The sequence below is a fragment of the Chiloscyllium plagiosum genome, chromosome 14 (assembly GCF_004010195.1).
Source record: "Chiloscyllium plagiosum isolate BGI_BamShark_2017 chromosome 14, ASM401019v2, whole genome shotgun sequence".
Lineage (NCBI taxonomy): Eukaryota > Metazoa > Chordata > Chondrichthyes > Orectolobiformes > Hemiscylliidae > Chiloscyllium > Chiloscyllium plagiosum.
The window spans coordinates 8,624,087-8,644,876 of NC_057723.1; the positions used below are offsets into that span (position 1 = coordinate 8,624,087).

Here is a 20,790-nt window from a genome sequence, read left to right on the forward strand (position 1 = left end):
CTCCACAGCTATCTGGCCAGACATTTATTAAGTCACATGCATTCTTGAAAATGATGCAGTTAGGCCAATTTGCCAAATGATTTTCTGATCTCATATTAAAAAAAATCCTTCACATAACAGAAACTAAAATCTATCTATCTTTATTTTAATATAATCCAAATTCCCGAATGATGATAATTTATACTATACATCGTTTTAGCATATTGATCATAAAATCCCTATAATGTTGGAAGAGCCCATTCGGTCCATCAAGTCTGCACCAGCCCTCCAAAACGCAATCCACCCAGACCAAGCCTCCCACCTTTCCCAGTAATCCCCCATTCACTATGGCTAATCCACCCAGCCTGCACACTACAGGGCAATTTACCATGTCCATCCACCTGACCTGCACCTCTTTGAACTGTGGGAGGAAACCAGAGCATCTGGAGGAAACCCATGCAGACATAGGGAGAATGTGCAAACTCCACACAGACAGTTACCCGAAGTAGGAATCAAACCTAGATCCTTCACAAGGTGAGGCAGCAGTGCTAACCACTGAGCCACCATGCTATAATCATTGTGTGACAGAAGTGAAACAGTTTAAAAATGGTTAAGAGTCATCAGGGAACATTGACTTATTTATCTGCACAACCAGCATAAGTTGGAAAGATGAAGCAATAACATCTCAGATATATCAGCTAGCTCCATCAAACACTCTCAGGCAGGGAAAGCACCAGATTAAATACAATGTAAAGCTACCGCTTATGTTGTCCCCCATCAAGCACTCCTAGGCCAAGGAAAGCATGGGGCGAGATGCAGAGTAAAGCTCCCTCTACACGGTCCCCATCAAACATCCCCAGACAAGTACAGCAGGGGGTTAGGTACAGAGTAAAGCCACCTCTGCACTGTCCCCATTAAACATTCCCCTGACGGGTACAGCATAGAGTTAGATACAGAGTAAAGCTCCCTCGACACCATTCCACTAAACACCCCCAAAGCAGATACATTAGCCAGGGCACTCACTTTTAGAAACAATACTTCAGTTCTTTAAAATCACCCAAGAAGGGGACCTTTTCAAGGTTTAATGTTTTATCTGAAAGACAGCTCCAACTGTGCTGCTGTCCCTCAATAATAAATCCCCTTCCCCACAACAATGCTTCTTCGGCATTGACTCTCCAACAGTGTATCACTCCCTCAGTACAGTCTGTAACAATGCGGCACTCCCTCCTGGTACTGCCCCTCTGACAGTGCAGCACTCCCTCAGTACTGCACCTCTGACTCTCCCACAGAGCTTCCTTTCCTTTTATGTTTTTCCAACTAAATGTCGACTTCTCCACCTCCTGGTGCTACCTGGCTTGCTGTGTTCTTCCATCTTCCTGCCTGTGTACATTAGTTCCTCAAAGCAGAACTAAAAGGAAAACTCTCTACCCTTGTTCAGGAAGCTCAAATAACTGTGTCTGACGGGGCTCAGGAAGTGAACTCCACCCTCTACTTGGAAAGCGCCATGCTGGAAGATTCCGGATGGTACAACTGCAGTGTCATAGGGTACCACACTCTAAATCAATTTGAAGAGAAGGCTCTGCAAATTACCGTTGTCAGTGAGTAACCTTTTATCAATGAAAGTATCACTACGGTACCTTCAAGCATGCAGATTGTGGGGGATACTGGTCAGTCTGGGTGAGAATCCTTGTAAATGCTGTACTAGTAAATCTGTCTGGTTATCAGCTAAGTTGACTTGGTTTTATGTTAAACATAAGTTCTTTTATTTTGCCTGAGTTTTCCATCAGCTGTCCTGACAGACAAACACTCAAGGAAGAAAACAGAAATAATCTTTGTCAGTAAAGATTTGAGCATTGCTGAAAAATGAGCTATTTCATCAAAATTTTTCATCTTTAATTCATCAGACAAGAATATCCACATATATTTTTAAAAATAACAACAAAAATAGGCTTCAATAAAACATATCTTTTTCTAACAAGCCACATGTCTGTACTCCCAAACAACTAAAGTGAGACTGAGTCAGTACAGGTAACTTAACTCTCACCCTGCATCAGTAAAGTTACAATCAATCAATGCCTCCAACTTTATATGCTTAACATCAATGAAATCATTAACAATATGTGGGGGCTTTTGTGACACAGTGCTAGTGTCCCTACTACTAGGCGAAGTGGCCTGGCTTCAAGTCCCACCTGCTCAAGAGGTGTTACTAACATCTCTTAACAGGTTGGTTATGAAATATGCAATAATTAACACCGTGGGCTCCTGCATATTCTTGCTTCTAATAGTGATTGGATCATTATGGTCCTCAATTAAGCTTTGTTGAAATATCCACAATCTTTCTTTCTGTCACATGCATTGTTATGATCCCAGCTGACAACAGTACTCAGAACTGTGTGTAAAACTTTGCTTGTTCAGTCCTAATTTTGTCTGTTTTTTAGATCAGTAGAGGTCCCTTTGTGAGTGAATTCACAAGAGGCTACCTATACATTTTTTTTACATGAAGATTTAAACATTTATTAAATGAGAGTATAAATTATGAAACTATATGAACTAGACAAACATTTGGAACGATTTAATTATGAATATCAGAAAAGGATTTTACTCGTACTGCACCTTTCTCCCATGTCAGCATGATCCCTACAAAGACCCAAAATTCAACGAAGATCCACCACTATCTCCACATTAAGGCTGCTCACTCAGATGCAGACTGAGACAGTTGCACCTAATTCCCTTCCAACAAATTTCTGTGCAGACATGCAACAGTTTGTCCCTTCGTCTAGTATCTTTCCCTGAGACTGCACAATCTGCAAACCAAACACACTATTACTTTAATTTCAGAGCATTTACATGCGTTCCCTAAACCTAATGTTCAGCATTTCCTTGATTTCTGGCATTCATCATGCTGACTGACCGACTTTCTTGATTGTTTTGCCTTTTACCAGATGTTACTGGACACCTGTCACTAAGCAACAGCACAGCTGTTTCCTCCACAATCCTTTTTAGTGCATTGAACTATTCACTTCAATGGTTTAAAACAGAATACCAGGCTTCTCACGCCACAGCTCACGGGATGAGGGCATCACTGGCTAGGCCAGCATTTATTCCCTGTCCCTAATTGCCCAGAGTCAACCACTTTGCTGTGGATCAGGAGTCACATGTAGGTCAGACCAGGTAAAGATAGCAGTTTGCTTCCCTAAAGGACACTAGTGAACGAGTTTGGTTTTTCTGGCAATTGACAGTGGATTCATGGTCGTCATTAAACTCTTAATTCCAGATATTTATTGAATTCAACTTCCACCACCTGCTAGGATTGAGTTCAAATCCGAGTCCCCAGAACATTAGCTGGGTCTCTGGATTAACAGTCCAGCAACAATATCCCCACTGCCTCCCTTATAAGCAAGTTATGATTTAGGTAACCAGGGAAGCATACCAAATAGGATGGCATAACTCAGGCAATAGGACCATCCACATTTTCCTGTGGGAATTGGAGAATAAGTTGAGAAGGTAGATTTGTCAAATTTAAATTAGTCAAGATGAGATTGTCCTGTGGGCTCAAGTGATTTTTCTGTCATCGTAGGATGAAAATTCTTATTAAAATGTACCCAGACCACTGTGGAAGCATTTAAGAGGCGTAAAATCTCCTCTCTCGCTGACCAGAAGACGAAACACCATCTTTCATACGTTCCTAACTTATACTGCTTTATACTGGATACTAATGAACTGTAACCCTGCACACCCCAGTGCTACACGTGATCTTAAATGGGGTAAAACTATCGCAAAGTCTCAGACTGAAGAATCTGGACTGTCCTTCTCAGCTCAGAGGAAGTTAAGAGGAGGTTTATTGGGGATGTTCAAAGCCATTCAACATTTTGATGGGGCAGATAGGGAGAAGCTGTAACCTCTGGCAGATCAAATAGTAAACAGGCTCACCCAGGTAAAATAATCAGCAAAAGAATCAGAGAGAAGATGAAGAGATGCATTTTTCACTCAACAAGTTGTGTGAAAGGGTAGTAAAGATGGAATTATTTGTAAATTTTGAAAGGGAAATGAATCAATACTTGAAAAGAGAATCTTTGCAGACAACATGGAGAGAGGTAAGTGGGTAACTGTCTGGTCTTGTCTATGATGGTCTAGTATAGGCACAGTGGGCTGAACAACCTCATGTTGTATTGTAATACTCTGTGATGCTTTACAGCAAATGGATTTGTTCATCTCAACACCAATCTGAGTGCCATTGAGTATGCAGAGCTGTCAGAGGTGAAAATATTTGTGGTTAATATAACTGCCTATCCAGAACCTACTGTCAAGTGGCTGAAAGACAACGTACCATTCAACGAAAAGTCCAATCAAGTGACATTTACCAAAAAATCTCTGGGCAAAAACAGGTAAATGGTTGCATTGTTTCCAGTTCTTCAGTACAATTATCAGGGCAACAACAGCATGATAATCAATAATCATTCCGATAGTGAATTCAGGAGAAATTGTTTTTTATTCAAAGATTGGTGAGAATGTGAACCTCTCCGCCACAGGGAATGTTTGTGGCAAAAAGTATAGAGGCAATTAAGCGGAAACCAGATAAACACGAGAGGGAACAGAGGAGAAGAATTGCAGAGCTATGGGAGAAAGTGAGGCAGTAAATGGCACTTTCTACAAGACTGGCCTCCTACTGAATTGTAAGATTCCATGGCATTGAGAACTCTCTTCTTACAAAGGGTATGGATGCTGGTTGTTAACAGGAGCTTTCAGGATTAAGATCGCTGTATTTTGACTTAGGGTATTACATTCCAAACATGCGGTCTTTGAGGGTGGGTAACACTCACCACATGTGTTCGGTCTGACAATGGTCTTACACCCGTGTAATTTTATGTTCCATGGAAATCCACAAATGGTAACGGGGGAAGGGTACAGAGGTCTTAGGCACACTGGTAATGTCACTGCTTCTGGGCCAGAATCTCTGGTTTCATGTTTTCGTGGGACGTGTTGGCACTGAGGGAGTGTTCATGATGCAGTTGAACAAACTGAACAGCCTGTAAAACCTTTCACCATTACCCCACTGTATCTCAAAGGGAAAATCATGTGTTTAAAGATGTGCAAAGGTGAAAGGAAATGGACAGGGTGACAGTGGTGGTGGGAGTAGGTGGCCGTCAGAGGAGAGAAGGAAGTCAATAAAGGGCATTATTAGTAATTCCACCCCAGTCTGCGATTTCTTGTCTAGTGAGATCAATATCTCCCTTTGTATGGAGACTATGGAGAAATTTGGGAAAGGTAACATTGTAAACAAAATGTGTCTTTAAGCCTTGGTTAAAGGAAACTGTCTGTTTCGATGTCGATCACAATATCCTCTTCCTGCTACATCCTTCTGTATCACACTGACTCATACCATTCCCTGCTCTCTCCCTTCCATCACAGGTATCAGTGCGCACTCCATCTCATCCGTGTGAAGGAAGAAGACTTTGGGAATTATAGCATTCAAGTGTGGAATGCTGACAGCAAAGATGAGTTTACCTTCTCTTTAAGAGTAAATGGTAAGATATTTACACTGTGTTGCTGTGAAAAAAATCATTACCCATCAACATCTCTGACTGTTCGAGGGAATCAGAGATGGTGCCTCTTCCAGGGAAATGTAAAAAATCCCATCACGATTTATTATAGAAGTGTCCTGACCTATGGAGAAAGTGAGGACTACAGATGCTGGAGATCAGAGTTGAGAGTGGGGTGCTGGAAAAGCACAGCAGGTCAGGCAGCATCCGAGGAGCAGGAGAATCGACCTTTCGGGCGAGAGCCTGATGAAGGGCTCTTGGCTAAAACATCGATTCTCCTGCTCCTTGGATGTTGCCTGACCTACTGTGCTTTTCCAGTGCCACAGTCTCATGTCCTGACCTATGTTTATTCCACAATCAGTTATCCTTCAGCACAGAAGGTGGTAGCCACTTGGCCCTTGCTGTAATTGATGGCTCTTTGAAGGGACTATCCAATTAGTCCCACATCCTCTGTGTTTCCCAAAGTCCTGCAAACTCTTTCTCTTCAATTCTTTTATCCTACTGTTTATCATATCAAACTTAGTGGGATCCTACCATGCACAAATTAGCTGTTTAATTTCCTTGATTAGATTGGCAACATTACGTCTCAGAAGATGTTATTGTTTGAAGTGATTTGCGATACTGTTATCTCTAACACTGAGACTCACCCTAATAAATACAGAGGCTATAATAGCAGGGTAGAAGCTAGGAATACTGCTGGGGGACTCACCTCCCTGAGGTGTCCGTCATCCACAAGGCACAAGTCAGGAGTGTGATGGAATACACTCCATGTGCGTGGATGGGTGCAGCTTCAACACTCAAGAAGCTTGACACCATCCAGACCAAAGCAAAGAAAGCCAACAAAGATTTGTCAAAAACAAATTGTGATCAAGTAAGTTAATTCTATTTTTCCATGAGGTAACAGAGGCTTCAGGAGTGTAATACGATGGTTGAGGTGTATATGGACTTCCAACAGATGGTTGATACAGTATCAACATTTTGTCAGTAATTTTGAGGCCAATAGAATAAAAGAGTCGGTGGCCACTTAGATGTGAAGTTGTTTGACTTACAGGAACAGAGAATAGTGACAATGCATTGTTTTTTGCAGATTTTATGTGCACAAATTGATGAAGGGAAAAGGACAGGTTTTGGGAAGTTGTTATAAAAGCATATGATATCTTGTGTTTTATGAATAGGAGTGTGGAGTTCAAAAGCAAGGAAGTCATAATGATCTGAAAACAAAATTCTGAAGAGACATATTGGTCTCAAAATTTTCACAGTATTTCTCTCCCCCTAGATGTTGCCAGATCTGTTGAGATTGTTCGAGACTTTCTGCTTTTATTTCTGTATAAGTCCTGGTGTATTTCCAACTAGAGTGTTTTGACCAAATCAGGCACTGCGTTTTAGGAATGTTCTGAAGGCTTTAGAAAGGGTGTGGAAAGATTTACAAGACTGGCTCCAAGGATAAGGGATTTGGGTTTTGTGGATAGATTGCTGAAGCTGGGGCTGTTCTCCTTGGAGAAGAAAATATTGAGAGGGGATTTGATGATAATGTTGGTCAACATGATGAGGGGTCCAGACAGATTAGGTAAAATGAAACTGTCCCCTTTAGCAGAAGGTTTGAGACCCAGATTTAAAGGTGAATAACAACAAGAACCAATTGTGACATGCAAAAACTTACTGTTATGCAATGAGTTATTAAGATTTGGAAGACACTGCCTGAGGATGTGTTGTGGCAGGTTCACTAGTTGCTTTTCAAAAGGGGATTGCAGAAGGACATAGTCGTACAGTCATAGAGTCATTCAGCACAGAAATAGACCCTTCAGTCCAACCAGTCCATGCTGGACATAATCCCAAACTCAACTCGACCCAACTGCCTGCTCCTGATCCATGTCCCTCCAGCCCTTTGCTATTCGTGTGCTTATCTAAATGTCTTTTAAATGTTGTAACTTCCCACATCCACCACTTCCCCAGTAAGTTAATTCCACGCCTGAACCAGCCTCTGTGTAAAACATTTGTCCCTCATGTCTTCTTTAAATCTCTCTCCTCTCACCTTAAAAATATGCCCCCTAGTCTTAAATTCTACATCCTATGGAAAAGACATCTGTCATTAACCTTATTTGGACATGGTTACAGGGAAAGGGCCAGGATGTGGAGTAGAGAATAGCATGGAGTCAGTAGGCTGAGTGACCTCCTTCTGGGCTATAGCTATTGTTTAACTCTCTTCATTATGCAAACACGTTAAATCCTAGGATTGTCAAACCTTGGAACCACTTCTTTCCGTCGATCTCCCCTCCAAACTGCAGGACTATTTTCCTCATTCAACCTTCCCTCCAACCTGTGGGACCCCTCCATTAAACTTCCCTCAAAGCTCTGGGACGCCTCCATCAATCCCCCTTCCAAACTGTGGGACTCTTCCTCTCCATGACTTTTACCATTAATTCTACATTCCAGGGCTTGATAAAAATACCAGATTTTGTGAACTAAATGTTGATTCCACCTCTGCTTTTCTCTGCACTACCGGCTATAAACAATCACTTCAGCTTCCGAGTCCAAAGAATTCAAAAGGAGAAAATAGAGAGTAACACATAGTGAGAAACAAAGAGAGTGAATTGGATCCAATGTGTTGGTTTCTTATTCCTATTGTCTTTTCTTTGACACACAGTGCCAGCTAGGATCCTGGAACTCAATGACTTTCACCAAATGAACGGTATCCAGACTGTGACCTGTGTTACTGAGGGATTGCCTTTACCAGAAGTCACCTGGTATACATGCCGTGACCTGAAAAGGTAAGCCAGTTTGAAAATTCCCAAGTTACCAACAACTGAGAAAGACAAGGGCAAAAAAGGCAGAGGAAATAAGAAGCACCAACCTCCCATCTAAATCCTGAATTGGACAAACTTTTATTATTATTGGGTCAAAGTCCTAGAACTCCCTCCCTAGTCACATTGTGGGTGTCTGCGGTGGTTCAAGGAGACAGCTCACCACCACTTTCTCTAGGACAATCTAGGAATGAGCAAACAAATGTTGCATTTCTTGGAGATGCCCATATCCTGAGAATGAACTTAAAGTCCTGCTGATCCACGGTATTAGATTAGATTCCCTACAGTGTGTAAATAGGCCCTTCAGCCCAACCAGTCCACACCGACCCTCTGAAGAGTAACCCACCCAGAACCATTTCCCTCTGACCAATGCATCTAATACTATGGGCAATTTAGCATGGCCATTTCACCTGACCTCCACATCTTTGGACTGTGGGAGGAAACTGGAGCACCTGGAGGAAACCCACGCAGACACTGGGAGAATGTGCAAACTTCACACAGACAGTTGCCCAAGGCTAGAATCAAACCTGGGACCCTGGTGCTGTGAGGCAGCAAATCAAACCTGGGACCCTGGTGCTGTGAGGCAGCAGTGCTAACCACTGAACCACCGTGCCGCCCTATTGAAGGTTATTGAGCGCTAAGATGTTTTGGGATTGGACAGTGTACCCTCTTCTCTTTCCATTCCATAGCATGAGGCACCTGGGTTACAATTGTCGTGGTTTACAGATCCTACCAAAATTCCCTGCTCAAACTGCAGGTCAAACATGTTCCATCTTTTCATAACTGAATTGGGATAAGGAGCAAGAGAACTTTAACTAGAAATAACTATCTTTGGATTTATCTTTTTTGCGTATATTTTGGAATTTACTAGTAAAATTATTTTGTAATTTTTTTAATCAGGTCTACCCAAATGATATCAGGGCTAAAAGGGTCAAAATCAGAGTGCATGTTGCATAGCCTGGACTTACATTCCTTCATGCAGCAGATGAGGGTGGAGATCTATTTGAGGTGTTTAAGATGTTGATATAATTGATAGGCTGGAAAAAGAAAAGAAAAATGACATTTTCAACAACAATCATGAATAAAGAGGCATTATTTAATAGTCCGATCCAGAATGTTCAAGACAATCTCTTCCCACAAAGGCTTTTGTAAATTTTGAACCCAATAAAAGTTTTTAAAAAGCAGGTCAGTTAAAAAAATTTAAAACTGAGAATGATAACTTGTGTTCAGGTAAGGATATTAAGGGTTATGGAATGAAGATAGGCAGATGACATTGAGATACAGATCAGCCAGTGGATACAATATGAGCTCAGAGGGTAGAATAGATCTCTCCTGGTCTTCTGTTCCTTTCTTGAGCTTCTGATAGCTTGCGTTAGAGGGTGTGCTGAGCACTGGCCACTCTTCCTTTGATCCAACCAATGTCAACTGCAGACATTCACCTCCCATGGAATCTGATGAATTATTCTAGGTGCAACAATAAGGTGGGGAAGTGGAATCCACTGAAAATCAACTCCAGTGGAATTCAGGTGGAGAAGCGGATCTCTGAGCTGCCGGGAAACCAGGTCTTCCGTGTAGAGAGTGTCCTCATCCGGAAGAATGTGGATGAAACTGCTGCGATGCGCTGCTCCGCCAGTAACGGCTTTGGGACCGTGAGCCGGGATGTCAAGCTCATTTCCCATGGTGAGTACTGAACTCCAAGTTGGGAATGAAGAGGCTGCGTGGCTGGGAAGGGAGCAGACCGGAATGGTGGAGGGGAGGGGAGAGGAGAGATGGCGGGAGGAGCCAGAGTTGGGAACAGCAGAGTAATAGAACACAGAGACTAGGCAGATACAGAGAGAGACAATGGGTCAGCTCCCACTCACAAAGCTGGAGAACCAAGGTCCAGAAGTAACATCACAGCCATACAAAGCTCTGGTCGTATCCCGTCTGGAATAATTGCATTCAGTTCTGGACTCTGGACCTCAGGATAGATGTATTCTACTTTAAAGGAGTCCAGTGCAGTTTTATAAGAGCTAAAAGAGTTGACTTGTGAAAGCTGATTGTATTGACATGCCAGCTTAATATAACCATTGTGTGTGTAATTTTTCATCTTCCCCATGTGGAAGTGTCTGGCCTCCAACTGGCAACTATCAGCAGCCCAACGGGGGTCACTTGTATTGGACATCCTTAAATCCTGTGTGAAAATATCTGAGAATGGGTAGGAACACAAGACATTGGCTGCAATTGTGGCCTTAGACTTAACAGAATGCCATTCTAAAGATTCTGTTGCCAAATACAACTAAATATCAGATGAGATGAGGTATAAATAATAAGTTTCCACACAAGTCGCAACGATCTTCCTTGTTTGAAATGGTACTGAACTCCCTCATCCAAACAGTGTTTCTAACCATTTTTATCCTTTATGTGTGGCTCTTATGATCAGTGCCTGTACCCATACAGCTCCAGAACAGAGAACCCAGTGTTTGACACCGAACAATAATGAGCGAGTATCCTCAACGAGAAAGCAAAATGTGAAAATTATTCAAATATTCTGGCCTTACAGTGACTCAGTGGGAATAGATCTCTTGTCTCTAAACCAGTCATTTCTGGGTTCAAGCCCCACTTTGGAAACCTCAGTGACTATTCCAGGCTGATACTCCATTGCAGCGCAGGGAGAATGCCATACTGCGTTTTGAATGAGTTAAACCAATATTCTATCTGCCCTCTTATGTGGATGACCCCACATAAGATGAGGGGCGAGGTTGAAGATGAGTAGGCGAGGTCTCCCTGCTGTCCTGGAGCTAATATTTATTCCACAACCAATGTTGCACAGGTTTTTAGGAACACGTTGTTATCTGGGGAGTTTGCTGAGTGCAAGTTGAGCTGCCCCATTTCTGATATTACAACAGACACTGCGACATTTCATTAGCGGGGAAGCATACTAGGGTGTCTGGAGTTTGTGCGTGCCAGCACAGAAATACACGACTTTTGCTTTTCTATAATGTAAATTTCCCTGTGTTGTATCGCACAGAGCCACTGTTGGTTGTTTACAATATCTCACAAACTCCTTTCTGGACTGCAACTATTCACCTTTCCCAATTTTTCCTCCTTCAGGTATCCAGTCTCAGCTGGTCACTGTGGCCACCATCCTGGTTTTGTTGGTCATCATTGTCATCTCATTAGTGGTTCTGGTTGTGGTTTGGCGGAAGGTAAGAGACTGATGTTAGAAAATGATGAGAGTGAGTAATCTCACTGAGACCTGACAATGGCTAACCCTAACCATAACCCTCACCACAGTGAACAACCCTTCTATGGCCTCCGACTTTCAATTCTGCTCTCCACTACTCTCTCCTTTTTTCTCACTCTATCTCTGCTCTTGTTTTAATCTTACTCCTTGTCTCTATATGTTCCTTTTCAGTTTACTGAAGTCCACAAGCGATTTGATGGGTCAAAATGATCTGGCATTTCTGGCATTGCCCACACACTTCAGTGTTAACTGCCCAATAGACAATATCATGGATTAGCCACCAATGCCCACATGTCCTTGGTTCTTCTGCAGCAATACGTCCTGCCAAAGAGCTTTGACACAACAATTTGTTTTCCTTTGAAGGTAATGCTCCTTCAGGTATCAAGCTCATCTCAGTAGGGCAAAAGCATCTGAGGATGTCTGGCAATTCTTTTATCATGTCAAGCCCTCCTTCTACAGATATCTGAATGGGCTGAATAAAAAATATGTTTTAACACAGCTCTGGAACAGGTGGGGTTTGAGCCCAGGTCTTCTGCTCAGAGGTTGGGGCACTATCACTGAGCCACAAGAGCCCTCTGACCATTCTTGGATTTGTTTCTATAACCAGAAGTGCTGTTACACACAACTAATTTTATTTCCCATCACCAAATCACCCATGGTAATTTTTTCATCGATTTAACCAGCACCACTAAATCACCCATGTTTTCCAATTGATCAATTTACATGCAAAGCCGATTAAAGATAATACAGATCATTAAAGGTGAGGGAGAGGTAGGGTGAGAAGGAAGGGCTAAATCAATATAGGGATGAAAGGGCAGGCCATCCTTCTATATTAATGCTCCACAGTGGCTTCAGTTGCAGGTCATTATCTAGTTCCAGTTGAAGTTGGTCATAGTCATGTTGATCAAAGTGCAGCAGACTGATTTTGAGCACATCTTCCACCTTGATGTCCATTCTAAATCAATGGAATGTCTGTGATGTCTTCATTCCATAACAAAAACCGAAAGAACTGCAGATGCTGGAAATCAGAAACAAAAACAAATTGCTGGAAAAGCTCAGCAGGTCTGGCAGCATCTGTGGAGAGAAATCAAGAGTTAACATTTCTGGTCGAGTGACCCTTCCTCACAGCTGTTCCGGGAAATTCTGAGGAAGGGACCGTTTTGGTGCTATGTTTATTAAAAATATCAAGGTCATATCCTGGTATTTTTGCCAGAAGTTATTGTGGTAAAAGGTGGTGCACTTATTAGTAGTTGCACTGAATCATTTCCTGTGGTTTGTAATCTGTTCCCACAGTGAATTGCTTACTTAACAGGTACATATGGAATCTTGTGATGCCAAATACATGATCAACTGTTTCATGTTCAATTGGAAACAAATGCTGATGTTAGACTTTTGGATCTAAATACAATTCATTTGCTATCTTACGTAATGAACAGTCCTAGCCTTTTCTGCAAAACATTTGAGTTTCAGAATTGCCTGTTGGGGTTGTAGTGCAGTTTTCTGCTGAAAGTACTTGTTTTGGAGACTCAAAAATATGTTGCTGGCTCCTCCTACCATACATATGGTGAGTTCTTCTTTAGGAGCTCTCTCTTTGATGTGTTGTTGGAAAATTTGGGAATGTATAGTGCCAAGAAGATGAAGAATCCAAGCCACCCCTGCGATTCTTCATTGTCATGTGGTGTAGGCATTTGTCACATGTCTTCGACTTTGTCTGGATCAGGACAGATTCTGCAAACTGATTATATTGGAAATGTTGATTTAACCTGCATTCATCCAGCACTTCTTGAAAATGAGCAATTGCCAACAGGGAGTGAACATCCCAAATGTGCTCCTCTTCAGTTTTGTCAATGACCACATTATTATCATAATACACATGCATTCAGAAACACTTTCTGTAATACTGTCCAAATTGTGCTGCAATAGACCTTTACTGAGAGACAAACCAAAACGTAGCCACTGGAATCAATACTTTCCAAACGTCGTTCTGAATCTTGAGATTCCATGGCGACTGTATTGTGTCGTATATGGTAACACGGTGGCTCAGTGGTTAGCACTGCTGCTTCACAGTGCCACAGACCTAGGTTCAATTCCACTCTTGGTTCACTGCCAATGTGGTGTTTGCACATGCTCCCTGTGTCTGCGTGTGTTTCCTCCCGTGATCCAAAGATATGCAAGTTAGGTGGGTTGGCCATGCTAAATTGCCCGAAGTGTCCAGGGATGTGCAGGCCAGGTGGATTAGCCATGGGAAATGCAGGAATAGGATAGGGAGGTGGGTCTGTGTGGGATGCTCTTCAGAGGGTTGCTATGGACTTGAGATGGGCAAAATGGCGTGCTTCCAAATTCTAGATTCTATGATTGCATTGACCAATAGGAGAATGTGAAGACTGCAGATGCTGGAGATCAGAGTCGAGAGTGTGGTGCTGGAAAAGCACAGCAGGTCAGGCAGCATTTGAGGAGAAGGCAAATTGATGTTTTGGGCATAAGCCCTTCATCAGCCCTTCACCAATACCCATGTTTTGCATCCAGCCGGAAAATAATTCAGTTCCTGTGAACTTGGGATTCAGTTCCTCTCTGGGCATTTCATTAAGGAGGGCTTTAGAAGTCTTAGATGTTGACATATCTTGATTGCACTTTCTTTATTTTTAATGCAAATAATTGTCCTACACCAATCTACAAAGTGATCCACATAGCAAATTATGCCAATATATTCCATGTAACCCAGCTCCTAATTAATGTTTTCTTATATGTGAACAATGCACTTTCTGGGAAGGTTAATTGATCTTCTGTGAGCTGCAATTGGCATTGTCTTTGAACTTCATACGATGGTTGTAATGACGTCAGCCAAGTGGACCTCGTAGAATATGAGTTCCCTGCTGTTAAACTGTCCTCTGGCTGACAGATATAAACAGGAGTGTCAAGCAACCTGTTCACTCTGATAGCTGGATCAGTGTTAAGGACTGTCCATGTGTAATTAAAGGGTGACTTGGTAATGGGATACCAGCCTTTGCGGAGTTATTTCACTTCATCTAACAGCAAACCCAACCAGGTACAATGGTTGTAAATCCTGGACTGATCTCGTGTGGGTCTTTTGGGAAGACGTCATTAGGAATAAAGACAAACCCCAACTCCATTATCCAATCCAACAATTGAGCATTTGCAAAGTTTCGTTTCATTGCCCTTGTTATGGCATCTACTGACAAACGGACTGATTAATCCCTTTGGTTTTGCCGGTGGGGTATCAATTCTAAGCAATGAATTCTAAAGTTGGCTCTTACTTGCAGGTGATCTTTTAGCACTTTCCATATCTTCTGGCCCACTTCAGGTAATCCTGATGTATTGTTTCTGTGTAAATCCATGTGACCAATTGCAATGGATAATATCACAGTTTGTGTAACCAGTTCTTCAAAATCTTGCTGTATGAAGTATAGCTGTAGCCTTTGATTTAAAGGTTTGAACTCAGATATGAGATCCATGGTTTCCCAGTTCAATTATTATTCCTTCTTTTCTTTTGTCTTTTCACTTTACATTCAACTTAGATGAACTCCTTCTGTGCTTTCAGCGAGGTATTTAGTTTTGCTTTCTAAATATCGGTTTGGAACTTGTTTTGAGGCATATTCTGTTGGCTCCTATTTCCGAATGCAGTCTCCTTTTATTATTGTTGTTTAAATTCAGGTGTGATTTTTTTCTTTGTTCAACTTGGGACTGACTCCAGACAACCATTCAAATTTAAAATTGCATTTTTCTATTAATTCATGGGATGAGAGCATCACTGGCTAGTCTAGTATTTATTGCACATCCCTAATTACCCAGAGGGCTGATAGGGGTTAACCACATTTCTGTGGGTCTGGAGGCCAGTCCAGATAAAGATGGCAATTTCCTTCCCTAAAAGGAATTAGTGAACCAGGTGGTTTTTCATGACAATTAGATCTTGGTTATCATCAGATTCAAATTTCACTATCTGCTGTGACAGGATTTGAATCCTAGTCCCCTGAACATTACCTGAGTCCCTGGATTAAATAGATCAGAGTGGTGCTGGAAAAGCACAGCAGGTCAGGCAGCATCCGAGGAGCAGGAGCTCACTTTTGACCTGGATTAAATATTCTAGTAATAATACCACTAGGCCATTGTGTCCCCATAGATAGGCATGTTTGAATTTGAAACACCTGTCTGCTTGCACAAACCTAGCCACCTCTGTGAATAAATGTTATTTTCTTCTGATTTCTATACAGTGAGGACTTGTGGATTATTTTGTTTTCTGTCACTCCCATTGACCTTCAACCTTGTAATCCTGCTTTCTTCCTTGTTCTGTAAAAAATAAATCCCAGCTATGCACCTTGTGCATTATCTTTCATTATCTAAGTGTAACATAAACGAGGCATGTAGATTCTGTTGGCTAAGCATAATTAAAGTAGAGATGGATAGACTTATGATTACCAATGGCATGAAGGATTATGGAGACACTGTGGATAAAAGGCATTAAAGTGTACAACCAGCCACAATTGTACTAAATAGTGGCGTGGGTTCAACAAGCTGAATGGCCTACTTCTGTTCCTATGTACTGTTGCACATAAAGATATCTGGTGAATATATTTACTGCTAAACTGATGTATTTAATACATAGTAATTTATAGAAAAAGTGCTCAAATGCTACAGTTCAGAGAGACTGTGATCTTAAAACAACATCCATGTATTTGACTTATTTACAAGTTAAACTTCCCAAAGTGATGTCTCTTCAAACACGTTAATACAGCAACATTTATACAACATTGCTCACTATCTGGTGCAGTGGATGATAGTTTTAGAGCCTCCCCCGGTATTATCCTGAACTGAGCCAGCACACTGCCTCCCTTTGGTATCATTCCTCATTGCACAGGTGCAGCATAGGCCCCTACACTACTGATATTATCAGGAACTAAATCAGCACATTGCAGACCAGTAAAGTCATTTCCTCATGGTAATATTTTCAAGAGCAAGAACTTGGTTTAAAGCCAGTATTTCAGTTCTATCTGATTTGTGAGTGTAATGTTAAATGACAAGAGGTACTTTGTTTAATTTGATGCCAATGCTAGCGATAGTCAGCTGATCACTCCAAAATGTTGCAGAAGAATTCATTATTACAGGAGCAGCAGGTTTCAATTCTGGCTGAGAGCCACTTCAGTAATTACTAATGAAAAACACATTTTCTCTCTCTCTCTCTCACTCCACTTAAAGGCACTGATTTTCACTGGGGTACGGGTTCTACACGGACTGACTCTCACTGTACACACACTCTCACACTCACACACTCGCACTCACACACTCACTGGGGTACGGGTTCCACACAGACAGACTCTCACTGCGGTACGCGTTTTATTTATTCACTTGGGAGGTGGGCATCCCTGGCTGGGCAAGACTTAATTGCCTATCTCTAATTAACTTTGAGAAGATGGTGGTGAGCTGCTTTCCCGAAACTGCTGCAGTCCACAATAGACAGACACTGACAGTCGCTAGGATACGGACTCTAAAGACAGTGATTCATAATTGTACTGTTATTCCACCACATACAATCCATTCCCCTCTCAATGAGATAAACCTCCTTCCCTCTTTACCTCATGTATCCCCTCGGCCTGACTGATGAATTCCTTTGGTAATACAGCTCACCTTGACCCCTACTTCACCCATTAAGTTTCTCATTTGCCTCCTGTTGTGTGTTTGTGTGTGTGTGTGTGTTTGTCTCACACCTTTACCCTCCTTGCCAGTCTCTTTAGTGACTCAGGGCTGGTGGTACAGAAAATCACCCAAAAGGCCCAGAGATTATTGACCTTTATCTCAAAGGGATTGGAATACAAAGGAATGGAGACTGTACTACAATCCTTGCAGAGCTGTGGTGAAATCTGGAATACTATAGGACAGGAACACTATAGACCTCTTGAAAAGGAACAGTGCAGATTCTGTGGAATAATACCTAAAATAAAAAGTGAAAATTATACTGATAGGTTGAATAAGCTAAGTTTGAGCAAAAATAATTAAGATGTGATCTAACTTGAAGTATTTAAGGGATTTGATAGGGTAGGTCGAGAGCAATTGATCCCTCTAATGGGGAGAACTCAGTACAAAGAGGCAAGGCCTTAAAGTTAGGGCTAGGTTGTTCAAGAAGGGCAGCACATCCTCACATAAAGCATGATGGGAGTCTGAAAGCCTCTTCCCAAGCTGCATTTGAGGTGTAGGGTCAGTTCAAATGTTCAAAACTGGAGCTGAGAACCCTTTTAACCCTCACTGATCAAAATCCTGTGGCACAAAAGCAAGGAAATGAACTTGTTACAGATCAATTGAATGTTGCGGGAGGCTCAGCACTGTCCCCATGACTTGTCCTACCTGCTTATCTTCTTTTCCACCTATCCACTCTCCTTCCCCCCCCCCCCCCCAGACCTATCACCTTCATCCCCTCCCCCACTCGCCTATTGTACTCTATGCTACTTTCTCCCCACCCCCACCCTCCTCTCACTTATCTCTCCACCCTTCGGGCTCTCTGTCTGTATTCCTGATGAAGGGCTTTTGCCCGAAACGTCGATTTTACTGCTCCTTGGATGCTGCCTGAACTCGCTGTGCTCTTCCAGCACCACTAATCCAGAATCTGGTTTCCAGTATCTGCAGTCATTGTTTTTACCTCAGGAGTCTGAGTGGCCTCTTCCAAGCACTTATTTTGCCTCTTTCATCACTTCTTATTTCTCTGTGTTTTTTGCAGAAGCCTCGCTATGAAATTCGCTGGAAGGTCATTGAATCCATCAGTTCGGATGGACACGAGTACATTTACGTTGACCCAATGCAACTTCCATACGATTCAAGCTGGGAGTTCCCCAGGAACCAGCTTTCTCTGGGTATGAAACCACGGTGCTCCATCCAGAAAAAGAAACATAACTTGCATTTGTGTAATGCCTTCAACATAGTAAGACATCTTTTAGTGTAGGGTGCAGAATCTGAAGGTTGAGCATTAATGTTAGAGGAGGATAAAAGACTAAAGCGGATCTGATAGAATGAGAAGGTTTTGATACAGTGAGCAAAGAAAGAACGTTTCATTTTATAGGGAAGAGCCCTAACTAGAAACTAACAATAAATGATGGACCTCAACAAATTCAACAGGGGATTTGTGGAGATAGAGTGATAATGTCACTGGGCTTCTCATCCAGAGGTTCCAGTTGAGGACATGGGTTCAAAACTCAACCCAGGCAGCTGGAGGAATTGAAATTCGATCAATTAATAAATAATAATGCAGGAGGATAAACCTGGGCTCCGTGTTGGTGACCATGAATCACGCATCAGAGACGAAAACGAAAATTGCTGGGAAAGCTCAGCAGATCTGGCAACATCTGTGGAGGGAAATCAGAGTTAACGTTTTGGGTCCAGTGACCCTTCCTCATCCACAGTTCATTCAGTTTTTATGAATTGCACATCGATTGTCATGAAAACTCATCTGATTCACTCATGAACTTTCGGGGATGAAAATCTGCCATCCTTACCCGGTCTGGCCTACATGTGACTCCAGACCCATAGCAATGTGATTGACTCTTAACCGCCTTCCGAGCCACTCAGTTCAAAGACACTTAGTGATGGGTATGAAATGGTGGCTCAGCCAGCAATACCCATATCCCATGAAATAATTCTGCTTTAAACTCAGAAGAAACCTGTTTATCCAGAGAGTGGTGAGATTACAGCAATTCAAGAAGATAGCTCACCACCACCTGTTAAAGGGTAACTAGGCACAGGCAATGAATATTGGCCACAAGCAATGCCCAGGTCCCTTGAGTAAATAAGAATAAATGTGGAGCTTGCTGCCAACAGAGTATGTTTAAAGCTTACAGTATAGATGTATTTAAGGGGAAATGAGGTGAGCAGTGAGGTGAAGGGAGATGATGGTGGGTTTAGAGGAGAAAAAAATGGGAGAAGACTCAAGTGGAACCTGAAAATCAGCATGGGCTGATCAGACCAAATTGCCTGTTCCTTTTCTGTCCATCCTACACAGGTTTGGGGAGAGGGGTAATTCCAGAACTTGGTCCACTCAGTTATTAGTGCAGTGATTAATTGGGGAATGCATAGAAAGCCTGAATTGGAGGAGCGCACAGATCGTAAGGTTGTAGGTTGCACAGGGAGTTGTAAGTCTGGAGGAAGCTATAGAGAGAGGGAAAGAGTGAGAAGTTGGAGGGATGAGAATTGTCAACTCTGTATTACCGGGGGTGAGCAATGTAGGTCAGTGAGCTGATACATGACACTTGTGGACTCGTTTGAGTTTTGGATGGGATAATGTTCACAGAGGGTGGAAATTGCAAGCTGGAGGGAAGAGAAGAGTCAAGACAAAAGCAATAGAGCGGTAGGGATGTGGATGAAATTTCAGTGCTGAGCAGTTTGACAATACAGAAGATAACGGGTAGTCATGTAATAGAGCTGCAAGGCTACATCTGCCTCTCTCTATTTCCCTCCTTTATTTACTGAAGTGCAGAGCCGCACTTGGAATGAGGTTGGATTAGACTGTGGATTCCACTTACCCACTTTCCTTTCAGGTTGTCTGCAAATATCCACATCCAGATGTGCTTCCAGTTAATACAGCTGCAACCACTACATGAGCAGCTGCATCTAGATGTTGCCTGCACCATGTCTGTCCTTGCCCAGACGTGCCTGTGGCTCATGTGACTGTATCCAGATGTTCAGTGATTCGGTTGCCACATCCAGATGTTGCACTTTGGTGCACATAGCTGCATCCAGCTGTGGTCTCTGCCTATTTGATTACATCAAGATTTTTTGTGGTTTGGAAGCTGGATTCAGTTAGTAGAGAGTGACTTGTTTATGTTTTTATTCTCTACCCTCCACCTCAATAGGATTTGAGAATTAACAGAATGCCTGGGAACACCGTTTAATGCCCAACCGCTGGGGTGCCAAGTTTTGAGGCAGGGAGAATTTAATCAGACAGGAGGATGCAAGATGGGGGCCCTTATCTTTCCACCTCTACTCGATTAAGCCTCAGAGAGGTACTCTGTTGAATGGTCTTCTTCCACAAATGCCCCACTTAACAGCATCATCCAACCATCACTGATAGTAAACCATCAACAGGAGAAAGAGCTTTCCCCAACAGGAATCCTAAACATGGGTTTGCTTGTTTCACCTTGCTCTGTTGGAGGGGAAGCCCCTCGTTCAGACCCTGATTGGTAACAAAATGAGATTCCACTGAAAGCCACCTCGCCTGACCAAGAGACGTTTCCCAGGGAAGCTGATG

At 42.4% G+C, this 20,790-nt stretch overlaps 1 protein-coding gene across 2 annotated transcripts in view; it reads left to right on the forward strand.

Moving 5' to 3' along the window:
* pdgfrb (platelet-derived growth factor receptor, beta polypeptide) overlaps positions 1-20,790 on the forward strand; it is a 100,346-nt gene that overhangs the window by 45,103 nt on the left and 34,453 nt on the right. For both annotated transcript variants that reach the window (XM_043703113.1, XM_043703115.1), the window contains exons 6-12: positions 1,418-1,577; positions 4,175-4,364; positions 5,389-5,504; positions 8,164-8,287; positions 9,789-10,000; positions 11,414-11,508; positions 18,271-18,403. In XM_043703113.1, the coding sequence (XP_043559048.1) occupies positions 1,418-1,577; positions 4,175-4,364; positions 5,389-5,504; positions 8,164-8,287; positions 9,789-10,000; positions 11,414-11,508; positions 18,271-18,403 (1,030 nt within the window). The remainder of the gene's footprint in view (positions 1-1,417; positions 1,578-4,174; positions 4,365-5,388; positions 5,505-8,163; positions 8,288-9,788; positions 10,001-11,413; positions 11,509-18,270; positions 18,404-20,790) is intronic.